At 37.5% G+C, this 26374-nt stretch overlaps 1 protein-coding gene across 9 annotated transcripts in view; it reads right to left on the reverse strand.

The window, feature by feature from the left end:
* Window positions 1-2842: 2842 nt before the first annotated feature.
* The window catches only part of REV1 (REV1 DNA directed polymerase), a 57193-nt gene continuing 33661 nt past the window's right edge, over window positions 2843-26374 (reverse strand). For 7 of the 9 annotated variants that reach the window (XM_040573742.1, XM_040534240.1, XM_040542458.1 and 4 more), the window contains 13 exons: window positions 25752-25906; window positions 23347-23466; window positions 20420-20640; window positions 19263-19435; window positions 16266-16368; window positions 14536-14692; window positions 14029-14231; window positions 11937-12170; window positions 7240-7348; window positions 6050-6261; window positions 5725-5881; window positions 4713-4815; window positions 2845-3258 (listed from right to left, as the gene is read on the reverse strand). In XM_040573742.1, coding sequence (XP_040429676.1) covers window positions 3147-3258; window positions 4713-4815; window positions 5725-5881; window positions 6050-6261; window positions 7240-7348; window positions 11937-12170; window positions 14029-14231; window positions 14536-14692; window positions 16266-16368; window positions 19263-19435; window positions 20420-20640; window positions 23347-23466; window positions 25752-25906 — 2059 coding nt within the window. In that variant the 3' untranslated portion in view covers window positions 2845-3146. Of the gene's footprint in view, window positions 3259-4712; window positions 4816-5724; window positions 5882-6049; window positions 6262-7239; window positions 7349-11936; window positions 12171-14028; window positions 14232-14535; window positions 14693-16265; window positions 16369-19262; window positions 19436-20419; window positions 20641-23346; window positions 23467-25751; window positions 25907-26374 lie in introns of all 9 variants that reach the window. The other 2 variants (XM_040565906.1, XM_040557892.1) reach the window with 2 other exon arrangements.

Below are 26374 nucleotides of genomic sequence, written 5' to 3' on the forward strand. Positions count from 1 at the left end.
GCCCCTTTGTTTTACAGTTTGCTTCAATTAACAAAATGTCACCTCCTGGGCCGTTACGGACGGTGAAGTGCCGGGCTGAGGCTTGCCTCTCCCTGCCTGGCCAAGTCACAGACGCGCATTGCAGCAGAGGCTTCTTCTGGCTTCTCTTCCATGTGCTGAGCGTGCGCTGGGCGTGGCGCTCTCGGTGGCTCACGCTTTTTGTTGTGTTCCAGCAGTAGTGGTGTTGCAGGCCCGGTGTTTAGCAGGTCAGAATTACCGGAGGTCGCTGCGGGGAGGAGTGTAGATGCAGCATCTTTCAACCACTATTCAGAGTGGCAGTAAGCACCTGCAGAGCGCTCGTCCCCAAGTAAGCGGTGACTTTGGATGCTGCCTCAGAACAGTTGAGTCATCCAGCACCGCGGGACTGGACCAGTTCAAAAGGCATTTGGTCAGTGCGGTCTGTGACAACCAGAAATCAGTCTGTAACCCCAGTATCTCCTGACCCTTTGTTCCCTGTGGTTGCCCTCCTAAGCTGACAGCTTGATCGACGTGTAATCAGGTGCTCTTCTGGTAATTGCCAACTCACATTGAGAGATGTGTAACAAATACTTCTCGAAAGCACAAGCTGAAGCAAAGTCGATAATGGTCTTTCATGTAGCTGAGATTTTTAGCATTTAAAATATTTATTAAAAAAAAATTTAACTTGTAACAAGCAGCTTGATCTGATCACGTTTCTTCTGTTACTTAAATTTCTTTATTTTCTTTGGTTGGACAAACATGAATTTCACGATAGGGACTGTATGACCTCCATTACAAAGGAACACTGAATAACGTGCTACCTTTGATAATGGAATTTAACTTACCAGACTATTTTTTTTTGTTTGTTAGACTTTAAACTTGCCCTTGACCCAGGACCTTTTCAGTATGGTTGGAGTGTGGTACACATTCACATCACTGGGCGTGTCAGTGATTTAGAATAGAATGCTCTCAAGTGTCACAGTGAGGAGACTGCATTTAATTGTAATGATTTTCTTTCGCAAACTATGCAATCGTGAAAGCTACTCTAATAAACAGTTCTTAAGTTAAGAACACTGATGTGAAACAATGTGGTCTTGATGTATTCTTGTTTCCTCAAGTATGGCATGGGAAAGGATGATGCTAGTTTTGCAGGCTGCTATTATGAACCTTGTAGAAATACCTCCAGTAAGAGGTTTTAAGGAAGCAGGTACCTTGAATGAAATATTTAAGGGCTTGAAGCAGGGATCAATGAGAGAGAATGAAAACACAAGTAATCCTCTTTTCTTTAGGAGCATGGCTTGAGCAGCACTCACAGGATCAAAGCTGTGTATCTAACACATAACTTGCAAAATATGGTCTTGACTTTCAGCAAATACATTCTTCTACAGAAACAGTTACCAAGCTGGTTTTCTTAAATGGAGAAGGAGAAAGGTTGCCCATGACTTTGTCCAATTGCATTTTGAATATCTCCACAGATTGAACCGCCATACCTCCTCTGGAGAACCTGTTGCAGGGTTTGTTTACCCTCACAGGGAAAACATAATGTGTTGTTTTAATTGGAATTGGAGATATTTTTTTTTGTACTGCAGCCCATTGCCTCTTGCCCTGTCATTTGATACCAGAGCAGGGTCTGTTTCTGGTTTCCTTGAACTGCGCCCCCCTCCCCCCCCCCTTGCTATCTGTACACAGTGGTAAGATCTGCCTTAACCCCCAAATTGTCTTCTCCAGGCTGAACAGCCCCAGCTCCCCTGCGCCTTTCCCTTTATGAGAGATGCTCCACTCCCTTAATCATCTGGGCTTGGTCCAGGATTGTCTGCATCTGTTGTGCACTTCTCTTTGCTGACCTTCACAAGGTTCCTCTCAGCCGATTTCTCCAGTCCGTTGCTGTCCCTCTGGATGCAGTAACACCCTCTGGTGACTCACATGACAGTATGCGTTACATGCACACTTATGCGCTCCCCTCATCCACCAAGGTAGTCACCTTGTTCCAGATGGCTGCCACATTAGTTCCTCTCCCAGGGTGGGTTACAAGGGATGCTGAGGGTGCAACCTAAAGCTTAAAGTACCAACTACAAATGTCAAAACTGTCCCCTGTGCTACAGCTGGGCTACTGGCTGCAGAGCACTCCCCATCCAGCTGTACTGCCTGCTGCAGTCTTCATTCTCTTCAGAATGAGAAGAACAGCTTTACTTCAAGATACATGGCCAAATGTTACTAGATGAGGCTGGTATACATCTAGAAGAAGTCCAAAACACCAATTGTAGAGATGCAAGCATACACAGCCCTGCCATGGACACAAACTGTTGGGGTTGTTCCAGGTATAAACCCATTTTTTGAAAGGCTTCTGCTACTCACTACAACCTATTTTGTTACCTTGCAGAGAAAATAAACGTTCTGGGGTGGTAGTTGAAGAGTAGAATGTGGCTCTGTCCAGAGCAAGAGCAACTCAGAGGCCTGGTACAGACAGACTTAAACCATGCTCCATGTTAGCTACTCCCTGGCATACAGTGCTTCCCTTGGGTAACTGTTCACCCTTCGTTTTCCTTCAAGAGCATGCAGCTCCAGGGACAGCTGTGCACCTGGATATACAGAGCTCCGAGAGCAACTATGCCTCAGCTAGCGCCACGTGTGCTGTGGATGGGCCGGGCTACCCTGGTTCCTGTCTTTGAAGGATGAAACAGAAAACGAGCCAATATTCTTCCCTTATATCTGTAATAACATCAGTGGAGGGTCATGGTGTCGAACCATGTCATTGTAAAATGAATCAAAGCTGCAGCTTTAATAAAAGTGATTAGCTATATTCAACTGAAGCATGACAAAATAGAATCAGTACAAAAATATACATACAGTTCTTTATTAAACAACTGTAAACACTTCACTGTAAAAATCCATAAAACTTTATAAACAAACATTTTGTAAATAGATTCTATACTACAATAAAAGAATTTTAACACAATTATTTACATGCAATACTGACAAATTTGGCACTTTCTGAAAAGAAATGTACAAAACACTTTGTTGTTTAAAAAGAAATTTGAAATTATAAAAACTCAGGGCATTACTATCATGCACTTTGCAAATACCTCACAAGCACTTATGGCACAGCTAGCAGAGAGCTCCAGGCTCTCATCAAGCTCTTTACTACAAGTTCAGATAACTTTTAATGTGCTTCCGTAAGTTTGTTGTAAAACTACCTGAACATTGTCAAGAATGAAGTCAAATGCCATATTCCAAACTGATTCCACGGATGATTGCATTAACCTGAAGGGAAGAAGGAAAAAAGAGGGAGAAAATTACAACTACAGAACCACTTTTTTTTTTTTTTACATTTACTTTTGGTCTTCACGCTGGAAAGCAAGATCACAATAGTACGCTGTATTTTGACTTGATTTTGGTAAAGCCTTCTCTCTTCAAATATACCAAGTCTTAGCTAATGCCACAGGTTCCGCTGACATTCACCAGCAATATTTCTGATGTAAATAGTGTCACCAGTTCGTAAACATTAGCATTTTGCAGTGGTTGTAAGCATGTAATTAAAGCAGTAGCCTTCTAAAAACTTTACTAAAGAATCAAAAATGGCAAGATTCTGGATCCCAATCTTTCCTTCCTCAAACCAAGACATACATGCTACAACTTTCGTCCAACAAATGCCATCATAATTAAGGCATTATAACAACACATATTGAGGGCACTATGTTGTGTGTATTGCTAGAAGTGGAACAGAGTCACAGACACGCAGAGGTAAGTATGAGCTACCTCCGTCATTCAGCTGCCACTACAAGCAAATGAAAGGAAGAAAATGCCCAAGGCAGGCATTTTAAGATGCATCCTGTGTCTTCTCTCTCTAAATCCCCTTCTAGATGGCTATTACAGGAGAGCAGGGGGCCCCTCCACGTACAACTTAGTAGGACCTGGTATCAGTTTCATATGGACAACTGTGTATTGTTTGACTCCTGGTTCCTTGTCCTACGCTTATCAGCCTTCAGAGAGCCATACTGCTACCAGTGCACATCTCATATACATGGAGCACCAGGAGCGGGATGTGATGCTTTCCCTAGAGTTTTATAAAGAATATACAGCATTCAACAAAGCAGTTAACTGCACTGAGCATTTCTCATTTTCTGAAGCCTAAAGACATCCCATAATACAAAAGTGTAACAAAGTTTTTACACTGTTGTAGTCCTTTGGGTGCTGATTAGTTCTGAGAATTAAGTATTTTCCAAACCAAAGACACTGAAAGCTGAGCAGCACAGCTATCAGAGAGTAAACACGTCATGAAGGGAACTTGGGCTTCCTGACACATGGGAGAAGCAAAAGGAACACAGTGACTAAGTAATAAAAACATATTTAATAGGGTTGGAGAGGTGAGACAGATCTGGATACAGAACTGAAATCAGATGAAACAGATGAAAGATCTAAGACAGCAATGACAAATGAAAACAGGATGAAGGGACAATGATGACAAAAATTATCCTCTGGCTGGAAACAGAACACTTTGTAGCAAATAATATTAAATGATACTTTTGCTTTTTCACAGATTACCTATTTTATCAGCCCAACCTTTTTCACCCCATTTTTTAAATAAAATTTAAGCTTAAAATATTTACATTCATCAATGGAATGCCTAATAGACTTGTGGTCTCACACTGAAGTACCTAGTGGATAACTGCAAACAAAACCAGCCCAAACAACACAAACATTAGCAATTAAGCTACCTTTTCATGTATTTAACCACCAGATCTAACTTTTCCAAATCTTTTTCTTCTATTAGATCAGTACAATACTTCACAACCTGTAGAATGTCTTCTTCCATAGGATCTGTAAAAGAAAAATATATTAAAAAAATGAAGAGAACTAAGAGAACCTTTCTCCAAGTATATTTAAATAAATTATTATAGAATAATTAGAATATACTAGAAAAAAATGTCGGTGTTAGCCTATCAGGTGCCAATTTGACAACTGCTGTATTCCTATATCTCCCTCCACCATCACAAGTTTTGTACATAAATGGACCGCAACACCCTGAAATATCTGGCTTGTCAACCTCTCCTCTTTTTTCCTCCCCTCACTTGTAAGAACAAATTAGAACCAAGCTAATATTAACCGAAGGAAAAGAAATATGGATTTCAAATGGAATAACTCTTTTGAAACTCTTAGGAGAATAGCAGTGTTAAGGACATGAAGAATCTTGGAGGTCAGATCTTCCAAGATAATAAGGGATTGCCAATTGTGTGACATCTTGTTGAAATTCAAATCACAATTTAACAACAGTGTTAAACTTTCGCACTTTATCCTAGAATTCTTTCTGGCATTTTTAGGTAAAAATATGCATTCCTTTCTCTCTAAAATGACATCTTCCTAAGAAAGGAATTCCTTTTAAAAACCTCCTCACTTAATGGCTGTTAACCTGGTGGGCAAAATAAGGAAAACCTTTCATAGAAGTAACATCAAGGCACATGACAAGAGCCTGACAAAAGGGCCGAAGAGAGAGCAGGTGGGTTTTCATGGTGCTAAGCAAGAAACAGGAGCAGGCAAGAACAAGAAACAACAACTGTGCAGGAAGAATCAAGTTACCGCAACACTTCAAAGCAGTAAGACTTCAAGATTACTGTGAAAAGTAACCAGTGAAAGGAAGAGTGAAGGAAAAAGGAACAAAGTACAAAAAGCCTGCTAAAAAAAATAGTTTTCCTTGTGATACAAGATCATCGCTGGCATGCCATCCCTTACCTGAAATAGTTGTTATCCATTCTTTCAACAACGTCTTTACGTCATTGAATTCAACAGCTCCAGCTAGGTTGGGTGCCTGTGGCCTGAACGAACCAGGCTGTTCAGTCTGCAGAGCTGATGGGCCTGAACAATCTGAAGTCGATGGAACTGCTTCCAGCTGCTCCAAACATAAAAGTTGGTAACGCTCAGTCTGACAAATATGGTAATACCATATACATGCATGTATAGATAAGTACATACTAAAGAATCCAGGAAAGAAAACAAGCTGGTTTTGTGAATATGGACAAAGCCTAAAGAAATGGACATAGCAAGCTGTTAAAGTTACCTGAGCAGCTGTTCCTTCCTGTTTCAAAAAGCTATCTATTAGCTTCTGTGGGCTTCCAGATGTAGCTGGCATGTTTTTTGCAGGGCTACCCAGGAGTTTGTTTTTCAAAGGACTCTGAATCTTTTTTGCAGGACTGACCGGATTTTTTTTCCTGATTTTTTTCTTGTTTTTCATTGTTGCATGCTTCAGGTGTAGGCAAGGATTTTTGGATACTGAAAAAAGACAGGAATAGTCAGTGATTAATACATTTAAAATTTAGTACTTTTCCATTGAAAAGTATCTTCCCTAATAATCTATGGATCATCTGGGAAAATATAACCTAGATAAAATGACTTAGCTTCCACATGCCATTTCGGATATGGGCAATGGTTTAAGTACTTGAACAGCACTGCTAGACATTAGTATACTTAATCATGAACCTTTTAAATATCAAGCATTTCAGCGCTTGAATATGAGCAGCTAGTGAAATCTGAAGCCTACTGGACAAATTGCTTCACCCTAGAGCACTGTCCAACCTAGATACCCATTAAGGCTTTCCACTAGTGATTATCAAAAAAACAGCAGCAAAAAGGCCCCCAAACTGCTTTTATCTGCAGTAGTCCACTAACTGAAATCAAGGTTTCATTGTAATAATGCAGTATTAAACTGACAATGAACCCACTGGCATTTCCAACCTATTTTATGACACTTTCACAGGGAAGTTACCTCATTTCTTCAACTGATTATAAATAGGAGACCTAAGTGATCAGCTCAGAGTAAAATCATCCATCAGACACAGTGAGATGAATCATCTCTCTAGCTCCCTGAAACCCTGCTATACAAACCAAGAGGATGCTGATCTGAGCATACATGTTTACCTAAACTGAGTACTGAAGATGCAGTACTTTAAATCACGAGACATACCAAGTTTACATTCCATTCTGCAAACATAAGGATGCGAGCGGTTTCGTGTCACAGTCCCAATGAATTGAATTAACTACCCATTTCAGTAAAGCCAGGCATCTGTTTGCAAAATGAGGCCACAGCTGGTGGTAACTCACTGTCTACCAAAAATACAGAAATTCAATTTAACACAGCATCGTCCTAGAAGCTTTGTTTATATTTTCTGGTTTGTATTTAGGGTTGCGAAAATCTCTTCAAATAGTAAACAACTCCTATACAAAACTATTGTACAACTAATACATACTTACCAGAAGTATTAGCAGGTTGCTGTTCTAGTTGCTTTTGCCTTTGATCATATGCATCTCTCAGTTCTGCTTGCAGCTCAGCAGGTAGCGCAGCAAAAACCTCAGGGTCCACCTGAACAGTGACAGAAGATTCATTTGATTATTTTACCAGAGAGCAACACTGCTTGCTTTCCTCTAGATTACCCACATAAGAACGGTATTTACATTTTATGCCAGGCAAAACTAAATGAAATACAGATGAAACACTGTAAAATAAAATATGCTGTACATTTTCTTCATGTACCTATGCTTGTAATAACTACAAAACCTTCCTTTTAACATTACTCTACATTTTACAGATTTATTATTTACGGGCATATAACACACTAACCATTAAAAATGATCACAGGTGTTAATAACCCCTCCCCCCCGAGATGTTCCATCTTTATTCACCTACTATTATACAGTACAGCTATATTAACAGCACAATTAAGCCCGAGTTGGAGAACATTTGCTTCCAACTGCCAAACATGAACACTTTGACAACTGGACTTTTGTTCCTCCTTTTCTTTTGATACTGCTACATTCCTCAGACAAAATATCCTTGGGAATAGTCTTGCTTCTTTAAATACGAGAAACACAAATCCAGCTACCTTATATTTTGAACTACTGCTAAAGGGTTTTAGTAGTCCATCCCTTCAATGACTGATAAAAACAGAGTCCCTTCCAACTGGCCTAGGGGCTTGGATTCTAGATAGGAAACCGTTTGGGAGTATGCCAACTGCCATACTCATATGGACAACAGAAAATGTCATGTATCATCTTCCCTCACTATGTGGCTGAATGAGCAAATTAGCGTCCCTCTATTCTTGTATTCTGAGTTGCCCAATATTCTTGAACAGTGTTTCCAACTCATAGCCTGCAAAATCTAATTCATAAAAAGAAAACCTATCATTTAGAGGATTAAATTTGCTCAGTGGGAGAATGCCCTTCATTTCTCTGGTAAAATTCTGAGATGTGTACAAACAACAACAAAAATTACTCAAAACCTGTATTACTATTCTAAGTGCACGATACAGTTTCTACCATTATTGGAGATACTACATTTAAAATACTGGGATGCACCTAAGAGCTACACCTTATTTTCAATGGATATTTGATCATTTTTTTCAACTGTAAAATGTATATATTTGTCAGGAAAGTAGACTGTGCCATTCACACGTTATGTCTAAATTATATTGATAACAAACACGATCATGCTCCCACAGGTAAAAAGTCATCAAGTCAGAACAAAGTTTTTTGCATTTTTAGAACTCCATGTGCCAACATATTTTTCACCGCATGAAATATGCGCTAATTAAAGGAAGAAATGGGAACAACTCTGGCCTCAATCACTCTACGCATTGCACAGAATGAAGCATTGTAGTGGAATGTCACCAATCAAGTCTTAAATCACCAATCAACTCTTAGTAGTCACCAATCAAGGCTTACATTATTTTTAAATATACATTTTATTTAATAAAACTATTTTTAAAGGTTAATGTCCACTGGCTAAGCATTCAAGAATTCAGGAATTTGGGAGGCCCAGTATTAACATTTTTTTGTATGTGAATTGCAACTGTTCCATGACGTGACTTAATTCATTCAAAAATAAGGCAGTACAGGGAACTGACCATGGTTTTGTCATTCCCCCCCACCACTGCCCTGTGAAAGTGTAACATTTACTCCAGTGACATTGTCCTAATGTAGCTTTCACATAGCTGTATCACATCCTCAAGTTATGGAAAATGTCGATTTTTATAAATTCAGCATAGATACCAGTATTTTTGATGTGCTGTCCAAATTTGCTTAAAAAGCATCTTTACCATGTTAAGGCAATATAAGGACATGGTGCAAATTTGCCACCAGGAGTTAACCCCACTACTACACGTCATTTGTTTCTACGCATCTGTAATCTTTATTTCTTTCATCCTTTCCTTTTATAGGATTCAGCTTCTGCAGAGAGTTACAACTTCTAAATGTTCAAATTACTTCGGCAGCTGACCTAAATGAATGCAACATATCTAGATGCTTTTTATGGGAGAACTTTCAGCAACAAAGGACATTTTCCACTTGTTTTCTAATGAAAAAATCACTATCAACTTGGCACCTAGTTACATAAAGACAGTTCAGACAAAAGGAATGAAAGGCTGAAAAACAAACCTAATTAAGCTATAAAAAGATGGCAGGGCATCATTTACACTTGCTGAGATGTAGTAAAACACTCAATTTGGAATGACTTGTCACTTTTCTATATCTGAAGTCTATTACCAGGTTTTGAATGAAAATGATGTTAATTGTTTGTATATACTCATACAATATATCCACCCACAAAGACTTTGACAATAATAAGAAGGAGCTATCCAACCACGTATGTATTATGTATATATATATAACCATATATGTATTATGCATTAAACTCGGACCTAAGTGAGAAAATGAAAATTGTGAATCTTAGTTCCCCTTTTTGTTTCCAAAAAAGGAAGCTTAAATGTTTTCAGGAGAAAATCTGGAGTACAAGCATAAGGCATTCTCAAATAGATAGTATGGATATCTAGACAGTATGGATATCCGTCCTGCTTTTGGCTGGGACAGAGTTAATTTTCTTCATAGACGCTCTCACAATGCTGTGTTTTGGATTTGTGATGACAATAGTGTTGATAACACCCCGATACTTCGTTTGTTGCAGAGCAGTGCTTACACAGAGCCAAGCACTGTTCAGCTTCTCGTGCTGCCCTGCCAGCCAGGAGGCCGGGGGTGCACCAAGAGCTGGGACGGGACACAGCCCGGGCAGGTGACCAAGTGGATTCCTGTACCACCTGGTGTCATGCTCAGCAATAGAAGCTGGGGGAAAGAAGGAAGAGGGACGACATTCAGAGCGTTGGTATTCACCTTCCAGAGAAACCACTGCACATGATGAGCCCTTCTTTCCTGGAAGTGGCTGAACATCTGCTTGTTGATGGGAAGTGGTGAATGAATTCCTTTTTTTTGCTTTGCTTGCGCATGCAGCTTTTGTTTTACCTATTAAACTGTCTTCATCTCAACCCATGAGATTTCTCACTTTTACCTTTCCAGTTCTCTCTCCCATCCCACCTGGGGAGAGTGGGCAGGCGGCTATGTGCTGCTGAACTGCCTATGGGGGTTAAACCACAACAATATTCCCTACAAATTAATAGGAAAAAAGCCTATTCTTGAACTACATCTTCAAAATAAAATGATGCTCTCCTAAGCTGACGTGTTTGGATCAAGTAACGCAGTCACGAAATGCACTAGGAGATAAGAGACAGGAAAACAGTGCAAACTGAGCGTGCAAATTACAGATTTCTAACGCAGTTTCAAAAAGTAATACTGTTATTAAAAAACAAAAATAATTAATTCTCAACTGCGTAATACATAGATGAGGCATAAATATGATAAACTAAATGCAATTTTTATAGAAAGACATACATAGTTATAACTTCCTCTGAAAAAGAGTACTGAGTGGTAAACCAAGTGAGGAGGGATGTGATTTCACAGCATAATTTAACCCGCAAGTCCAAGATGCATTCATTGATAGGCAAGAGTTTAAGTGTGTAATTTAAAACAGCTGAGGAATGGAGAATTCCTTTACTGTTCTCACGATATCCCCATGTGGAATAGCCAGTTTTGCGGTTCAGGAATGAAAACTGATTCAACTGGTTTTGAACCAATCAACTTGGATTGAGGTGAAGAAATTTTAGTAGCAGAATGGACTGCACATCTTTTAAATAATAATTATGCATTAATTACTGTTTAGCGAAAGCAGGTCAGGAATTTCTATCTAATTTCCAAAGCATTCTTTGTCAGCTAAGCAGCATTATGCCCCAGAAACAGCAGCAAACATCTCTCTAAATCTGATTTGGTGACATCACTTCATCTGATAACAGCCATGTAGCAATGACAGAGCAAACAAAAATAAAATTGAGCAGTATTAAAAATAATTTTAAATGATGCATATGCAAGATATTGTATCTTTGGGTATTTCAATCTGGGATTTTTTTTATTTTATTTTTTTAACCCTACATCGGTTCAGCACCACCTTGGATTGAAGGGTGGAATATCACTAGGAGCATCATTACCAGGTACCGGCTCCCCTTCCAGGCCACTACTCTGAGAAACAACTTTGCTCTTTCCTTGTCCTGAACCAGCTTCTTGTTCCAAAATTATGGAGATATGCACAATCTTAGCCATGCCTGCTTTTCTCCCAGGAATGTGATATGAACAATCACATCTACAGAAGCTAGTAGGCTGGCTTTACACCATCAGAGCATCCACTTAAATAGAGTGAGTCTCCTGTGACTAGCTAAGCTGATTTTAGGACGGCTTGACTTTTGACTGACGGTGCAGTGTAATTCAGCTGCAATGCAGAAAAACAGCTATTTACACACTAGATTGCAAAGCGAAGTGTAAATAAGGGGCTTTACATTAAGTAACAGCAAAACCATGGACATACAGATGACTATAAATCTTTAATAAATGTGTATCACACTTGGTTTGTGATGGAGCAAGTTACATTTGAAAGCACAGGCTTTTTAAAGATATTAAAGGATCATAAATAAATTTTGAGTAAGTAACAGACTATAGTAATTCTGGCTCAAAAAAAGCTGTTAACTCTCCCTGTAGGTAGAAAGTTGATGTTTATTGATACCGTGCAAACATCCTACCTGTGAGAAAGCTGGCAAGGCAATTACATTAATTCCCACATTGGCATTTGGTTCTTGGAGCTCTGGTACTTGTAAAAGCACTGTTCCAACTGGTTGTGAGAGAAGTGCAGTGCTACATCCATTTATTGGCTCTTTTTTGCTCTCTCCATAAGTCTCTCCTTGCTGAATGGTGTATATTTGCTCTACTTGTTCTCGGAGATCAGGTGGCAGAGCTTCTAGCACAGACTTATCTAGCTACAAATACAAAAAAGCTTTTAGGTTCTGAGGAATATATCACAAAGTTAATTTTAACACCCCCCCCCCCCCCCCCCCCCCCCCAAAAAAAAAAAAAGTTCTATATAGTCTTTGAATTTTGAAAAAAAATTTAATCTGCGTATGCAAACACATTTGGCGACCTGACACTCTCTGCAGCAGCAAGATGTAAATTAAAAAAGTTATTTAACACAGACCAGTAAATATGAATGCTCAGTTTTATCTTTTCATGATATTTAGGGTTCTCATCACAAGTTACATACAAGTTTTCCTCTACAGATAAGAAAACAAATTCTGAGTTCAAATTATACAGCTGACATGTTGATACGAATGCTAAATTGTTATCTGGTTCAAAACAGTAAGCAATTAATTTTTCTTTATATCATTCTATGGTAAAATGTTATCAACTTACTTTAACACTATTACATATGTTTGCAAGCTGTCAGATTTTCGCCATAGATTTTGACAAAGAAATGAGCTTTAGATTCAACTTTTTCCTTACTGCAATTGGTATTTACCATCAACTATCAACTTGAAATAACTGAGATGACTGCTCAGTACCTAAAAGTTGTTGGCATATACAGTGACAAGTGCAGAAGTGAGGAAATGAATATGACAAGCAGATTTAAAGTGTAATTTTTCTCACAAGTAAAATTTGAGTCAAAGTATGTAGTTTTTCCTGTAAGTTCTACTAAAGGAGACTCCATAGGACTGCTAGAAAACTTTACCTTTCACCTTTAAGAAGAAGATTTGGAGATTGCTATGTATAATAATCCTATAAAGATCTTCTGGAAATCCTGGTTTTAAAATAATCTTGCTGTTCCTTTCCTAACACAGTGTATATAAGCAGCATTACAGGACTGTCACCACTCTTTCCTTGTACTGATTTCCATATTATAATATGGTTATTACGCAAAAGAAAAGATGAGCCTATTGTGCCATAAGGTCACCGAAGCTACAGGAACTATACTGCACAGCTACTGCATTTTTTACATTTTTTTAATGTAATAATCTTACATACTGCTTCTATAGGATAACCTGAAAAAGTGGAGGAGCTCCACATTGTTCAGTCAGGTTGCTTGTACGTCTTGAGTTAGCTTTAGTATTGCTTTACAGAAAAAAATGTTTTCTGCCAAAAGCACACTTGGCTTCTACAAACGTATAGATGTTTGGGAAAGTTGTTAACAAAACATCAGCAATTGCTTTTGCAGAGTTACAGAAATTAAAACTACAGAATTTTAAGTAAAGTATTCAAGTCTGTTTACACCTAAGACACCTACAGAATTCAGTGCAACTTGCTCATAACTGACCTTTAAAACCAGATACCTGCTTATAGGGGCTAGAAATAAGGGTCTTCCTTTGTTAAAAAACAAAGGAACAAAAAAACAGCCAGACAACCAAAAAACCATAATTTGTATTTGTAGGGAGAGGTGCAGCTGATACAACAGAAGGAAGGGAAGAACTAATTGAGAGCAGCCCTGCGGAGAAGGACTTGGTGGTTCTGATCGATGAAAAGATCAACGTGAGCCAGCAGTAGGAGCCTGCAGCCCAGAAGGCCAACTGCATCCTGGGCTGCGTCACCAGAGGAGTGGCCAGCAGGGCGAGGGAGGGGATTGTCCCCCACTGCTCTCATGAGGCCCCATATGGAGGGCTGCATCCAGATCTGGGGACCCCAGCACTAGAAGGATGTGAGGCTGTTAGAGCAAATCCAGAGGAGGGCCATGAAGGTGATCAGAGGACTGGAGCCCCTCTTCTATAAAGAAAGGCTGGGACCTCATTGTGGTCTTTCAATACTTAAAGGGGGCTTATAAAAAAGTTATTTTATATTCTTGAGTTTTACCTGGGAAGCAGAAGGAACCTCAATACTCAAATTAAGCCTGGATTTTACGCTGATAGGAGTATGCAAGCCATTGCATTTGACAGCAGACTCAGTCTTGTTAACATTAGAATTGAGACCAGACGTGAGATGGGTACCACGAGACGGAAGAAAAGTGCAAGTTCTTGAATCAGAAGATATTTCAAGGTCCATAGCAGCAACAAATACTATACATATGAAAACAAAACACAGAATGATCATCTGATAGTTAAAAACTCTGAAGTCTCAAGATACAGTGAAGCTAATTTCTAGTTCTCATTGCTCAATAGTTTATACTGTGTATGGCATAATCATGTAACTTTTTATTTTGAAGTTACTGTTAATATTTCAGCAGCAAAACATGCTCTCAGTGAGTTTATATTAAATAATTTATACTTGTGTAATATAGGAAAAGTATTCAGAAAGATAATCTAAGTTCAAGCCTTCAAGAACTGATCATTATCACACGTGCAAAGGACAAAACTTACTGACCTTCCTTATGTTCTTCTTCTGAGCACTTTTTTGCTTTCTGAACATGAAAAAGATCAATAACTGAATGTGATCCACCAGGTAAGTGTCCAGATTGTACTGCTGAATGAGCCGAAGTGGTTTTACTGATGGGAACTAACTGCTGTACCTGAATTCCAACCTAAATCCAAAACATTAATACATTAATTTTATGTTTTCAAAATAATAAATATAGTAACAACAAGTTCATAATAGCATTCCCTTTTCCTTCTCAAACTGGTTACCTGCTGTAGGGGTGGAAGAGAATGAGAAAAGGTACACTGAAAAACACATAAATAGTCACTGAAAATATCCCAAACAAATCCCAGGATAATCCACCAAAATCCAACAATTAAGAAATTACAAAGATAATACCATCTTAACTTCTCTGATACAGAAAAGTGCTGTCAACAGGCCCATGAAAAAATGCATTTATTATGAAATTTCTTAGACATTCAAAATACAGAAGTACTGAGCAGGAAAAGTGATTAGTATTAAATATGGCTACACGTCCAAAAATTGTGTATAGGACTCAGAAAGCATGTTGAGGAGCATGTAGAGGAGCCAGTGAGGGTATTTTCACCAGGTCTTCTCCTATAAACACACAGCAAGGATATTATTTGTTACCAGTTTTTTAGTTGTGATTAATGGGCTATTAAAACATCATTGCAAAAAGTTTTTCTTTGCACCTTTATCTTTTTGCTTTCAAATATTTCTAGATTGAGTTCTAGAACTTAGGGATTTTTTTATTTTTATTTATTTTTTATTTTTTTAAAAAGAGGAGAGATTGAAGTAGTGTTACGTTAAGCCTGCAAGACAAGTGGATTAACCTGCCCAAGTGTGGGCATCAACAGTGAAGGATATCACTTTAGGACCCCCCCCCCAACTTTTTTTTTTTTTTTTTGTGTAGAGAGAGGAAAAGGGCACATAACTCAAGCTTAAGGGGACTAGCTCCAATACAGACATAGGCATTGGAGATGACTGAAGTCAGTTGAAATGAATACCACTCAGGGACCTCAGATATACCTGCACTTGATGATATAATCTATGACTGAATGGCCCCTCCAGAACTGAACAGAGATATCTGGTCAGAGGAAGAATTTTAATCAGCTCCATTTTAAGAAATGGCTGATGCCAGAACAGTTTCATCATTGGTTTACACTGGTATGACAGAACCGCTGAGATTAGAAAGTGTTCTAAAATAAGTCATAATTCAAAAGAGCCAGCAATTCACTTTCAAACAAAGGCTAAACCATGGGCTGGTAACTATGCTGGCTCTAAGACTTGCAGTCTAGATCAAAAGCTCCTCTGATCTGTATCTCTGATTGGACTTATAAACAGTATCTATATTAGTTGCTTAACTAACAACTGTGTAAAAGTTTACTGAAAATTCTAAGACAAAATAAAATTTACATGCAGTAATAAAACTGCAGAATATACAGTCTTTGTAACCGTAAGCTGTTTTATTCAAGTTGTGGATTAATCCAGGTCACAACAAAATTTTCTTTTACAGTTATGGCTTTGTAACTGTGCTTTTCAAAGGTTATAGTGGTAAATGTACAAAACACAGTATGGTTGGATAGCCTAATTTACCAAAGCTGTTTACGGCCTACTCTTTTGCGTAAGTTTAATTGTCACCTACCATGGAGAACTAAAAATCTGTGAACAAAGAAAGTTGACAAAGAGAATAAATTTGGGTTTTCCCATTAACTCACCCCTCGCATATCAGATATGTTCAGTTTCATTGTGTGAAACATGTTTAGAGTTTCTTTTCCAATTATTTTTGCACTGTCTGTTGCATGGTCTAGAGTCACAGTCCTAAAAAGGATAAAAAACCAGTATTAACAAGGAAACTGTTTCACAAATCCTGAAGACAACAAAAATTCTGTATTTATTCCAGAGAGGACCTCAAAGACAGACACATCATAGTTTCTTTGCTTACAGAAACTGAACACTATTTTTTCCCTGTGGTTTCTTCTCAAAAGGTAATTAGAACTAAGCATATCCTACAGAAAACAAAACACAAAACTTAAAAAAAAATCACAGATTATTTAGTAATTGAACATTCCCAGTGTGCAGTCCACACATATACAATATATATTTGTGCACGTGTTATCTTTTGAACCAGACAAAAATGTTTCACTTGGCAATACTCACAGAAGCATACTTACACACTACCCTTAATTGAAGCTCAGTTCAATATAGGGTTTGCCCAGTATTATCTCAGTTGAAAACTGAGAAACGGACAACTTTTGGCAATGACTCTCATACAAAAGCATCTGCTTGTAAGTTTTAGAAATCACCACTTGAGAGCTTTGTAGGGCATTAGTAGCACTTAGTAGTTCTGGATTCTCCAACAGCACAGCATTTGAGACAGTTAAGGACAGAATTGCAAGTGGCTAATCAAATGTGTATGAGGGATGTAAATTTTTCTCAGAGGTAACCTACGTAGTTTTAACTGGATAGAGTGGGCTCTACAGACAACAGGAAGTTCCACCTCAGTGTTTTGACAGTGTCCTCAGGACAGCTTACTACCTACTTTGATGATGTCTCCTTAAATTTCACTCTGCTTCTGAAACTGTCAGAAAATGACATGAACAACCAAATGATCTCCAGAAAGGTCTGGTTCTGCCAATATGAAAATGAAAGCCTTCCTGCTGCTGCCAAGAATGTGAAAAACTCCCTGAGACCTACAGGTTATAATTTTAAGAAAAGGAAGAAAGGAGATCAGTATCACAGTTAAGATGCTACTATGCAAAATATTAGGGAGAAACATATGAGTGGTCTAAAGGTACTGGCCATTTCAGAAGTGTATCTTATAAAGGTGTGTGCTGTATCATCAGAACTTGGTATCAACAAAGTAGTATAATTAACACCTCAGAAAATGAATTTGGTAATAAGCATGCCTGTGGGTCTGAGTTCCTTTGTAGGACTGTGATCTATTATTATTCTAGGGAGTCTTGACCCGTAGGACAAGAAAACACAGCAACTCCTTCACCTGTGAGGTGAGGAGGTAAGAAACAGTGCATAAGCTATAACCAGAGATACCTTAAACTGAAATAAAAGAGAAACTTATCACCTTAAACTCCAGCAAATAATCCCAAACTGTTGGAACTAGGCTGAACATAGGGAAAACACATCTGAGAGACCACCACCCTGAGACTCTAATCCATTCATTTGGATGTAATTTCCACAGTTTAACCTGCTGCTGCTAAAAAGACTTTCACCGGATTGTATGGAAATGCTCTAACAAAGACAGTAATCCAGCACTTGTCTCATCAAATAATATGATTTGGATTGACTGGGGTTGCCAAGTTCATCAGTAAAGGCAGAAGCAGAAACACAGAAGCTGCCAGAAGAGATATGGGCATCAGAACTGCTTCAGCTATGTGTGAACAGCTTAGCACCTTTGGATGTCCCCATTATGTTACCTTAACTCTTACTTTAAGAAATAGAGAAACTTCAGGGCACATGTACATTAGCTTGCTTGACTATGGAAATGAGGTCCAAAGCATTGACTTATTCATGAGAAAGCAGTGTGGCACTAGCTACTGATAAAGGAGGAATAAATCTCTTCATCTACATGTCCTCAGTCCTAAAAAGGTGTTAACAGTGGATCTTCAACTTGAACTCAGGATACGCAGAAGACAAAAGTACAGACTGATATATCTTCTTCTTGATATTATCAGTCCCAGAAGGTCATGAACTTCTAGTAGCAAAAGATTATTTTTGTACTGTTCTGGTTTTTAATACAGTGGAGTTATGTCATAAGCTCACAAGTATGAGACAGACCCTCTGTATGCATGTCCTACTGCTGAACTCTAACACCCTTACCTCCTCAGTTATCAACAATCATAAGCAAAGGACCCTTCATTTCAGGATGGATTCACCTGTTACAATAACCTCAGATGGAGGGAGAAATATAAAAGAACTCTTTGAAGATGTCAAATGCACCCTCATACAAATAGTAGAGGGATGGTCCTATACTGCCTAAGGTACAAATGCTTTGATACAGAAGTGTCTGCCTGAAAAACAAAGGTGTATTTAGAAGGTTCTGAGACTATCCTGTATGAAACAAAATGCAACTACAAGATGCCATATGCCTGAATTTCATTCTCGTGTTTTGATGAACATAGCAAGCATATAAATAAATTAGTGGTAAAAAAAAGTCTTTAGTTGACATCATCCATTCGAACAACTGGAAACAAACAAGAATAGGAAATAAATAATGGGTAAGAGCCATAGGACTGCCTGTGGAAACAGGGTTCTCCTCCTCCGTTGGCAGTGACCTGTCAACTGGTTAGTCAGAGTAACTGGGTTATTCTGTTTCACTAGGGATGAGCAGACAGCCACCACAGGCAGCATCTCAGTGAGTTTAACAGTGCTGCAGGGAGACCAAGCAAAAAGGTGCTTTACTATGTTGGTAATGATCCACAAGAAAACAAGATAACTTCTGATGAGGAAGTTATGACTGTATGAAAAAACTTAACTGTGAGTGAACAAGTTGCTTTCTTGAATAGCTGAAACACAGGCACAGAGAACTTTGGTAATAATATTCTAATTCTGATGTTAGTGCAGGTTTGCTATGTAGACAAAGAGGTACCAAGCACTTTAAAATTTGTCCTGTCTTACTGTAAATTTCAGTGCCCAACATCCTGCAGAAATGTGTTCGTGCCTACTCCTGACCTCTTTTTTCCCCCATGCATAGTTACCTGGCAATATTATCACAGATTCCATGACCTCCGTATTTTGCAGGCTCCACTGGTGCCCCAGCCTTTCTGACCATGATCTTAAGGGTCAGTCGTTTACCCTTCATACCAGCAGCTTCAAGTCTACGTTGGATTTCTTCTGAGAGGCTCAGAAGGAAAGCCTCTGCTTCCTTAGGCTAAACGGGAAAAACAACATTCCACTGTTTAGATGACTACTGTTCTTTCATATATATAAGGTAAATCATTAAGCTTCAATGTATTCCACTTCACAAAGTGTCGAAGCAGGTGTCACAAAGATTTAAAAATACGCATGATTTTATGAACTTAAAAGAGCAAAGTGACTCACAGGCAATTGTCTTATTTGTGTTTTGTTTACACTGCAGGTTGCTGAAGTTAGGCAAGATAGTAGATTCCTCCTGTAATGCTGACATAAGCAGTAAATACTAAGCCCTTTTGGAAGCAAGTCTTTTAAAAAAATATTTAAAAATAAATTTTAAGTCTGTTTTTAAGAAGGGTAGTTGAGGGTAGTTGAACAGTGGAAGAGGTTACCCACAGAAGCTGTGCAGTGTTTGTTCTTGGAGATTTCCAACACCAGACTGGATAAAGCCCTGAGCAAATGGCCTGATCTCAATTTCCCCTGCTTTGAGAAAAAGGCTGGAGTACAAAACCTCTCCCCCAACCTATTTTTTTTCCAGTAATTTCTATAAATGCTTAAGTTTGCAACAAAGTTATTTTTTACTACGATTTTTTCAACAACAATGAACCACCCCAAACTATTTGCGAACAGTCTAGCAAAAACGGTCTGCTGGAGTAAGCTGGTGATTGTTTCAGGCACTGGCATATTTGAATAATCAGCATTTAAATGAAAGAGAATGCTAGGTGCTAACAAACCTACTGCAGTTCTCTTTTTCTGTACCAGACTTGTATAACGAATGCAGAATAGCAAGCTAATTTTGTGCAGGCTTCTTTTCAGTCCAATACTTTTGCAGTCTCTCCTCCCATTTTATCGTTTGGTCTCCTACTTCTTCATTTTCCTCATTTCTATTTGGTGGCTAAGATGGTGCTCTAACAGATCAAAGTGTAAGTGAAAATAATCAGAATATGAGAAGATTCTTCTACAGTTGAAAGAAGTCACTGCAGAAAAGAAAGATTGAATTTACCTGTGTAAACCTTATTCCATAGTTGATTTCCGCTGAAACAGATTTTCTTTCTTTTTCTGTGCGAACAGGTCGATCATCTAAACCACGACAAAACCTGTAGAGCATTTGTCCTGTTTTTGGACCAAATTCTTTTTGCAGTTTTGACATCGAAGCACACTGCAGATCTCCACAGGTTCTAATTCCCAAAGAAGCCAGCTTAGATTCCATCGACCTGCCAACTCCTAACAACAAAGCAATTAGTTCTGTTAACTCTACACAGTTCCGAGCCATCCAGGTTTTGAACAAATAAAATTTGCCCTTTTAAACTTAGGCTACGTTGTATCAAATAAATAAAGACAATAAATTCCACTCAATGAAATATGTTTCAAATGGAAACTTTTGCTGTCTTCAACTCAATTTAATTTGTATTACGGATTTAAGATGTCGTACTGTAGAACACTTTTTATTTGTGTGAAGTGTGAATAACTTCTGCCTATAAATCTTCTTGACAAGGTACTGCCTGTTGCAGTGTATATAGCTCTGAATACCACAGCATTCAGTCCAAAAAGACTGTACAACATGTAATATGCTTATATACAAGGGATTTAATCTAAAAGAAAACCAACAAATATTTTGACTACTGTTCCATCGCTTCCTAGGCAGAAAAAAATACTCTTTCAAGCAGAAGCGATAGCATACGTGTACCACTTGTGCTTTGAATTACCAAGCACTGGAAATTGTAGGTATCCATGGCAACTGCACCTACCTAAGTGTGATAAACTTAAGTATATTTCTGGGACTGGGAAAGGTGGGCTGTTACTTCCACAAATATTGGTCTTAGGAGTTTACACTACCAAAGTCTGTGAAAGTTAGAAAATCAGCTTCTATCTTCCATGATCTGTTTCCTTATCTAGTGATATTATTGGCAAACACTCATAAGTTTTTACTATCGCTGTGAAAATGAATATTTTCAAGTTTTTGACTTTCAAGTCATTTCACTTTACAAATCATTTTCTAGAGGAAAAATATTTCCCTTAAGTTACGCCAGAGAAATGGTGCTGCATTATAAATTATGTTTGTCCAGTAAAGGGAATGCGTAGAGAGAATTTCTGGTAAACCTGCACCTGTGTATGCATGCTATTCCTACCACTTTTCCATTTCAGTTTTTTTTTTTTTTTTTTTTTTTTTAATATTCCCCTCCTTCCTCCCTTTTTCTTTTTTAACAGAGAAATGTATTTTTAACATTTAACATTAAATGTGAGCACAACTGCAGGCTGAACTTAGCTGATCGCTAGGACACAAAACATAAATGAGTGCTTATTCAGCACTTTTTGGACTACATCTGTGTCATATTATACTACTAAAGTACTGAATAACAATACACTACAGAGTTACATGGCAGAAAACACTTTACAACTCTTAAGTATTTTCCTGGAACTATAAAATACATATATATAATGAAAACCATTTTTATAAAGGTGTATTCCATATATCCTTACTGCCTATCACTCTTCCTTCACTGTAACTACAAATCTCTGCCGTCTGTTGAATTCCATTATGCCTTGAAGAACCTCCCTAAAATCTGTGGGCCAGAAATGCCTCCCCTACAGCATTTCCCTTACATTTTCTTTCTATTTACAGGCATCCCACCCAAATAATAATAATAATCCCACTCAATAACTCTTCCCTTACTCAAAAAACCTTCTCTTTCCTACACAACTGAGGATTGCAGGACAAAAAACATGTACTCTGAGTATACATATGACTGAGCAACTACTGCCAAAACGTACAATAGTTGAATTTTGACTGACTGTCCCTCAAAGGATATGCTGATTTGGACCATTCCTCTCTGTCAAGCTGTTGTTTTTCATAAAACTTGTGTGAAACATTGAAATGTTTAACATCTAAAACTTCTACTCTCAGTACGATTTAGCTGAAATGGCCAAATAGTTCACAAAATTATTAGTGCTGTCGCACGCACTTATAAATCATTATCATCATCACAATAATTTCCTCAGATAACTAGGCAAAAAACAGTTGGAATTCAAACCTTTTGTTCTTTCTTATAGAATCAACACTTTGTCACAATATTTAGCACACCATTACCTAAAGATCCTTACACAAAAAAATAATTCCATGTGTGACGAATGCCTAATTTGTATTCTAAATCTACCAGAACAAAAAACCATCTACAGCTGGATGCAAAGTGTAACAGTGGTAACACTCCACAATAGCCTTGTTCTTCACATTCTTTTCTGTTTATCTGCTACTCTAATATGGCTCATATTACAACCAGAAGCATCTACTTTAGTAAAACTTTCCTCTGACAAATTTTCTTTCTTTCTCTTCTACCCTTATACTCTTCAGTGCTTCACGTAGTTTATTAGATGCAGCAGATGAACCTCTCTCCTTTTTTTCCCTTTCATATGGTCTTGATTTGTTATGATATCTATGCTGTTTTTTCCAACACTTTACTTTATACACTCCTTTTTGGACAGAATATTCTTGGGCTATTTCTATTTTCTAAGCACATCCTGCCTGTCTTTTTGATGATTACCGATAATTAGTGACATTACTCATTTTATTTCACCCATTACATTACAGCAAGCTAGCATTTGCTTGAGATGACTCATCTAAATAATTTTATTGAAGACTATAATGTTGTATAACACATTAAACTCTGAGCTTCTTCCACAAATGACATTGAGTGGCTCTGTAAAGGTGTTCACAAAAAAAATGCTCCTCAAAGATAAGAAAAAGTTAGATTATTTCCAGAAAATTTCACAAATCAGTGCATCTTTCTTTTTTGGATAATAACCATGGAAATAACATCTAATTTTGCTTGATTCAATTTTGATTCAATTGCTTGATTCAATTGGAACAATACAGATTTGTAGCTGAAACTTTTAATATTAGGGGGCAAAATGCCTTGTAAAAGAACGGAGTACCTGGAAGACTGGTAACAAGTTGACCTCTGATAAAATCATCCACTTCTTCTGGTTTTAAGTGATACTGTCCATCTGGTTTTGCTTTACGAGTTGCCATTCTGGCCAGCAGAATATTCGAACCTGTAAAAATGAAAAATTAAAGTATGTCTGTAGTAACCTCTGTCTTCTCAAGTAGAATTCTGCAGTTCAACAGTCATGGAAAAAAATGAATAAAGTACAGTTAAATTCTTTATTTAAAAAAAAATTATCAATGAAACATATTCGTTTATATTTTGCTATCTCGACCCCAAAATTAGCAATTAGCAGTATTTATGATTACAACAGAGTAACTAGTGGTAACTGCATTTGCAATTAAACAAAAACAGAAGCCAAAAAAATAACCCCAAAATAAAGCAACCAACGAGTGTGGGACACTTCATGAAGAACGTTGAATCTTTGTCTTAGTGATGTTCTACACATGTAGAGGTAAAGAAAACAGTTAACTAACTGCAAATGGCTAAAAACGTAGAATGGTAATACTTTAACATTGTGTAACTTCCAAAAAGTCTACTGTGGTCAATGTAAGTAATAATTAGGTGACAATTCTATGAAGTGTATATTACATGTGAAATACTGGAATTAAGCTAATATTTGGGCTTCAAGTATTCACTAAAAAAAACAGTGACTTCATTAAATTATTCTGTGCACTCATTACATGTGGCGGGAACAAGACTTATTTCAGCATTTTTTCTTCCCTGTTCATAGACTTATTCATGCCCAGCCAACAACATCTCTGAAATGATACCCAAATAGATTCATTATTGCCACTCAGGTGCCTTGTTCTGAGATAAAGCAAGCTAATAAAAAGGTCAGGGGAATCCAGAGCTCTCAGCACTGTGTGTTACTATTGCTATTTTCCTTCCATCTGTGTTCATATTCTTTTAGTCTATTCTAAAATTTTAGAAAGTAAGAACAGTAACGCAGACTTTTGTGTCCATTGTTTCTCCTGACAAGTTAAATTGATGAAACAATTCTTGACAGTCCCCATTCAATCTGCTGTTTATCTCTGGAGATCCCTGTTCTGTCTATAGAGTACTGAAGAGTTCTGATCTTCTCATCTACCAAACATACCAACATAGCCTCTAATACCATAAAATCTTACTGATCTATCTTCTGTAATCATTATTCCCAGAACACTGAAATAAAGTAGGAAAAAACTAATACCTCACTTAACAAATGAAAAATCAGGATACAGGATGTTTACAGATGAGCGTTTAATCTTTTACTAGCATTGTTTAAGTCAGTTTAGTTTAGCCATTAAAATCTCTAGGGTAAAAATTAAATTTATTCAACTGGTATAAACATATCCCTGATTTATCTCTAATCAGAAATTAATAGTGTTGAGAGATCTCTATAGCATAGCAGCATCTGTTCAAATTTACATTCTATTATATTGGTACAACTTTCCCATCAGGCAACATACAGATCACTTAAACAAGATATTTCTGATAGACCACATCTTTGAAATCAGGTCTCTACATTCATGTAATAGTGCAACTCTTTCCTCTGATTCCTTTACTTTATGAATTATGAGTGAAAAGACAAAGTTCTTGTACAGTACCTACCATATTTCTGTAAAGGACACGAAAAACATTTTTCAAATATCTCAAAAATTATTAGAAAAAATACTTCCTCATGTGTATTTGTCTCTTACAATCAGAAAGAGAACTAGTATATCAGATTATATAAAAAACACTTTTTAAAGTAACTCTGCTCTTTCTATAGAAAAAATAAAACACTAAATATACATATAAGAGTAAAAAACAAACAGTAATCTAGAGAATTATAGTCTCTCTGCTACTATGATATCATAAGAAATAAAGGGAGAATTCTGCTTACATCACAAGTGGATTTTATATACTTATGTACACTTAGCATATGTATTTACAGATGCTTAAGTCTAATACTGTCAGGAACAGCAACAAAAAAGTCTTTTCAGATATGCAATTTCATATACAATACCCACTACAAATCACAGAAATCTTTGCTTTCAACACCTTATAATTTAGTTAAATCCTCAAACTCTTACTGCCTTCTCCTATAAGGAACAGAGTCTGTACCCATTTTTCCATTTACTGGAAAATACAGTAGCATTTTATTAAGATGTATGTAAGAACATCATACAGATGGAATTTTAGCTTATTGTTCAGATAGCAAAGGAGAAGTGATAGCAATTTTATAAGTTTTTGCTTAAAACTTTCCACTTATGAAGATTTACTTGTGTTTTCATTTATGGTAATTTAATGTAAATGGCAATATATTCCACATTGCACAAACACTTATGAGTTACGGCAATCTTACATAGCTTTGATACGCCTAACAAAAGCAGGCAGTCCCTATAAATAGAATTGAAATAAGCTACTTACCCATCCCAACAGAAGCAGTGCATTTAGTTTGGGCTTTGATTTCGGTGCGGATAGCATTTGCAAACTCATCAGGAGTCAATCTGGTCTCTGTAAGGATTTCAGTGATATCTACTAGTGCTTCATCACAACTGACTGCTTCGATGTTATGAGTATAGCTATCAACACAAAGTAAAGGAGGTGAAACACCAGCAACAGCTCACCATCTGTTAAAACAAATATGTAGCAAATAAAGTCTTCCTTTTGTGGTGGCATTTCCCTGCTTATTTTGTATGACAACATATTACAAATCCTAGAACAGCACATTACAGTAACATTACTAATGTAGGACAAGTTTCAACATGCATCATGCTTTTAAAGGAACAGCTGGAGCAAAAGATGAATGCCTATTTTTCAGTCACACTAACAAATTTCCAGTTTTGTTCGAGCGCATTTTAAATCAGAAAGTAGTTTCTAATAGATGTTATTCCAATAATCCACTCTTAAATTACTCAAACAACAACAAAAACAAACAAAAAACACCCAAACAAAAAACACCCAAATCAACCAAATGGAAGAAAACAAGAAAAACACCTTGGAAGAATCTCACTAGTAAGGAGAGACCCGTTTCTCCTCATAATGTTAGT

Source organism: Cygnus olor, chromosome 1, assembly GCF_009769625.2.
Source record: "Cygnus olor isolate bCygOlo1 chromosome 1, bCygOlo1.pri.v2, whole genome shotgun sequence".
In the NCBI taxonomy this organism is placed as follows: Eukaryota; Metazoa; Chordata; class Aves; order Anseriformes; family Anatidae; genus Cygnus; species Cygnus olor.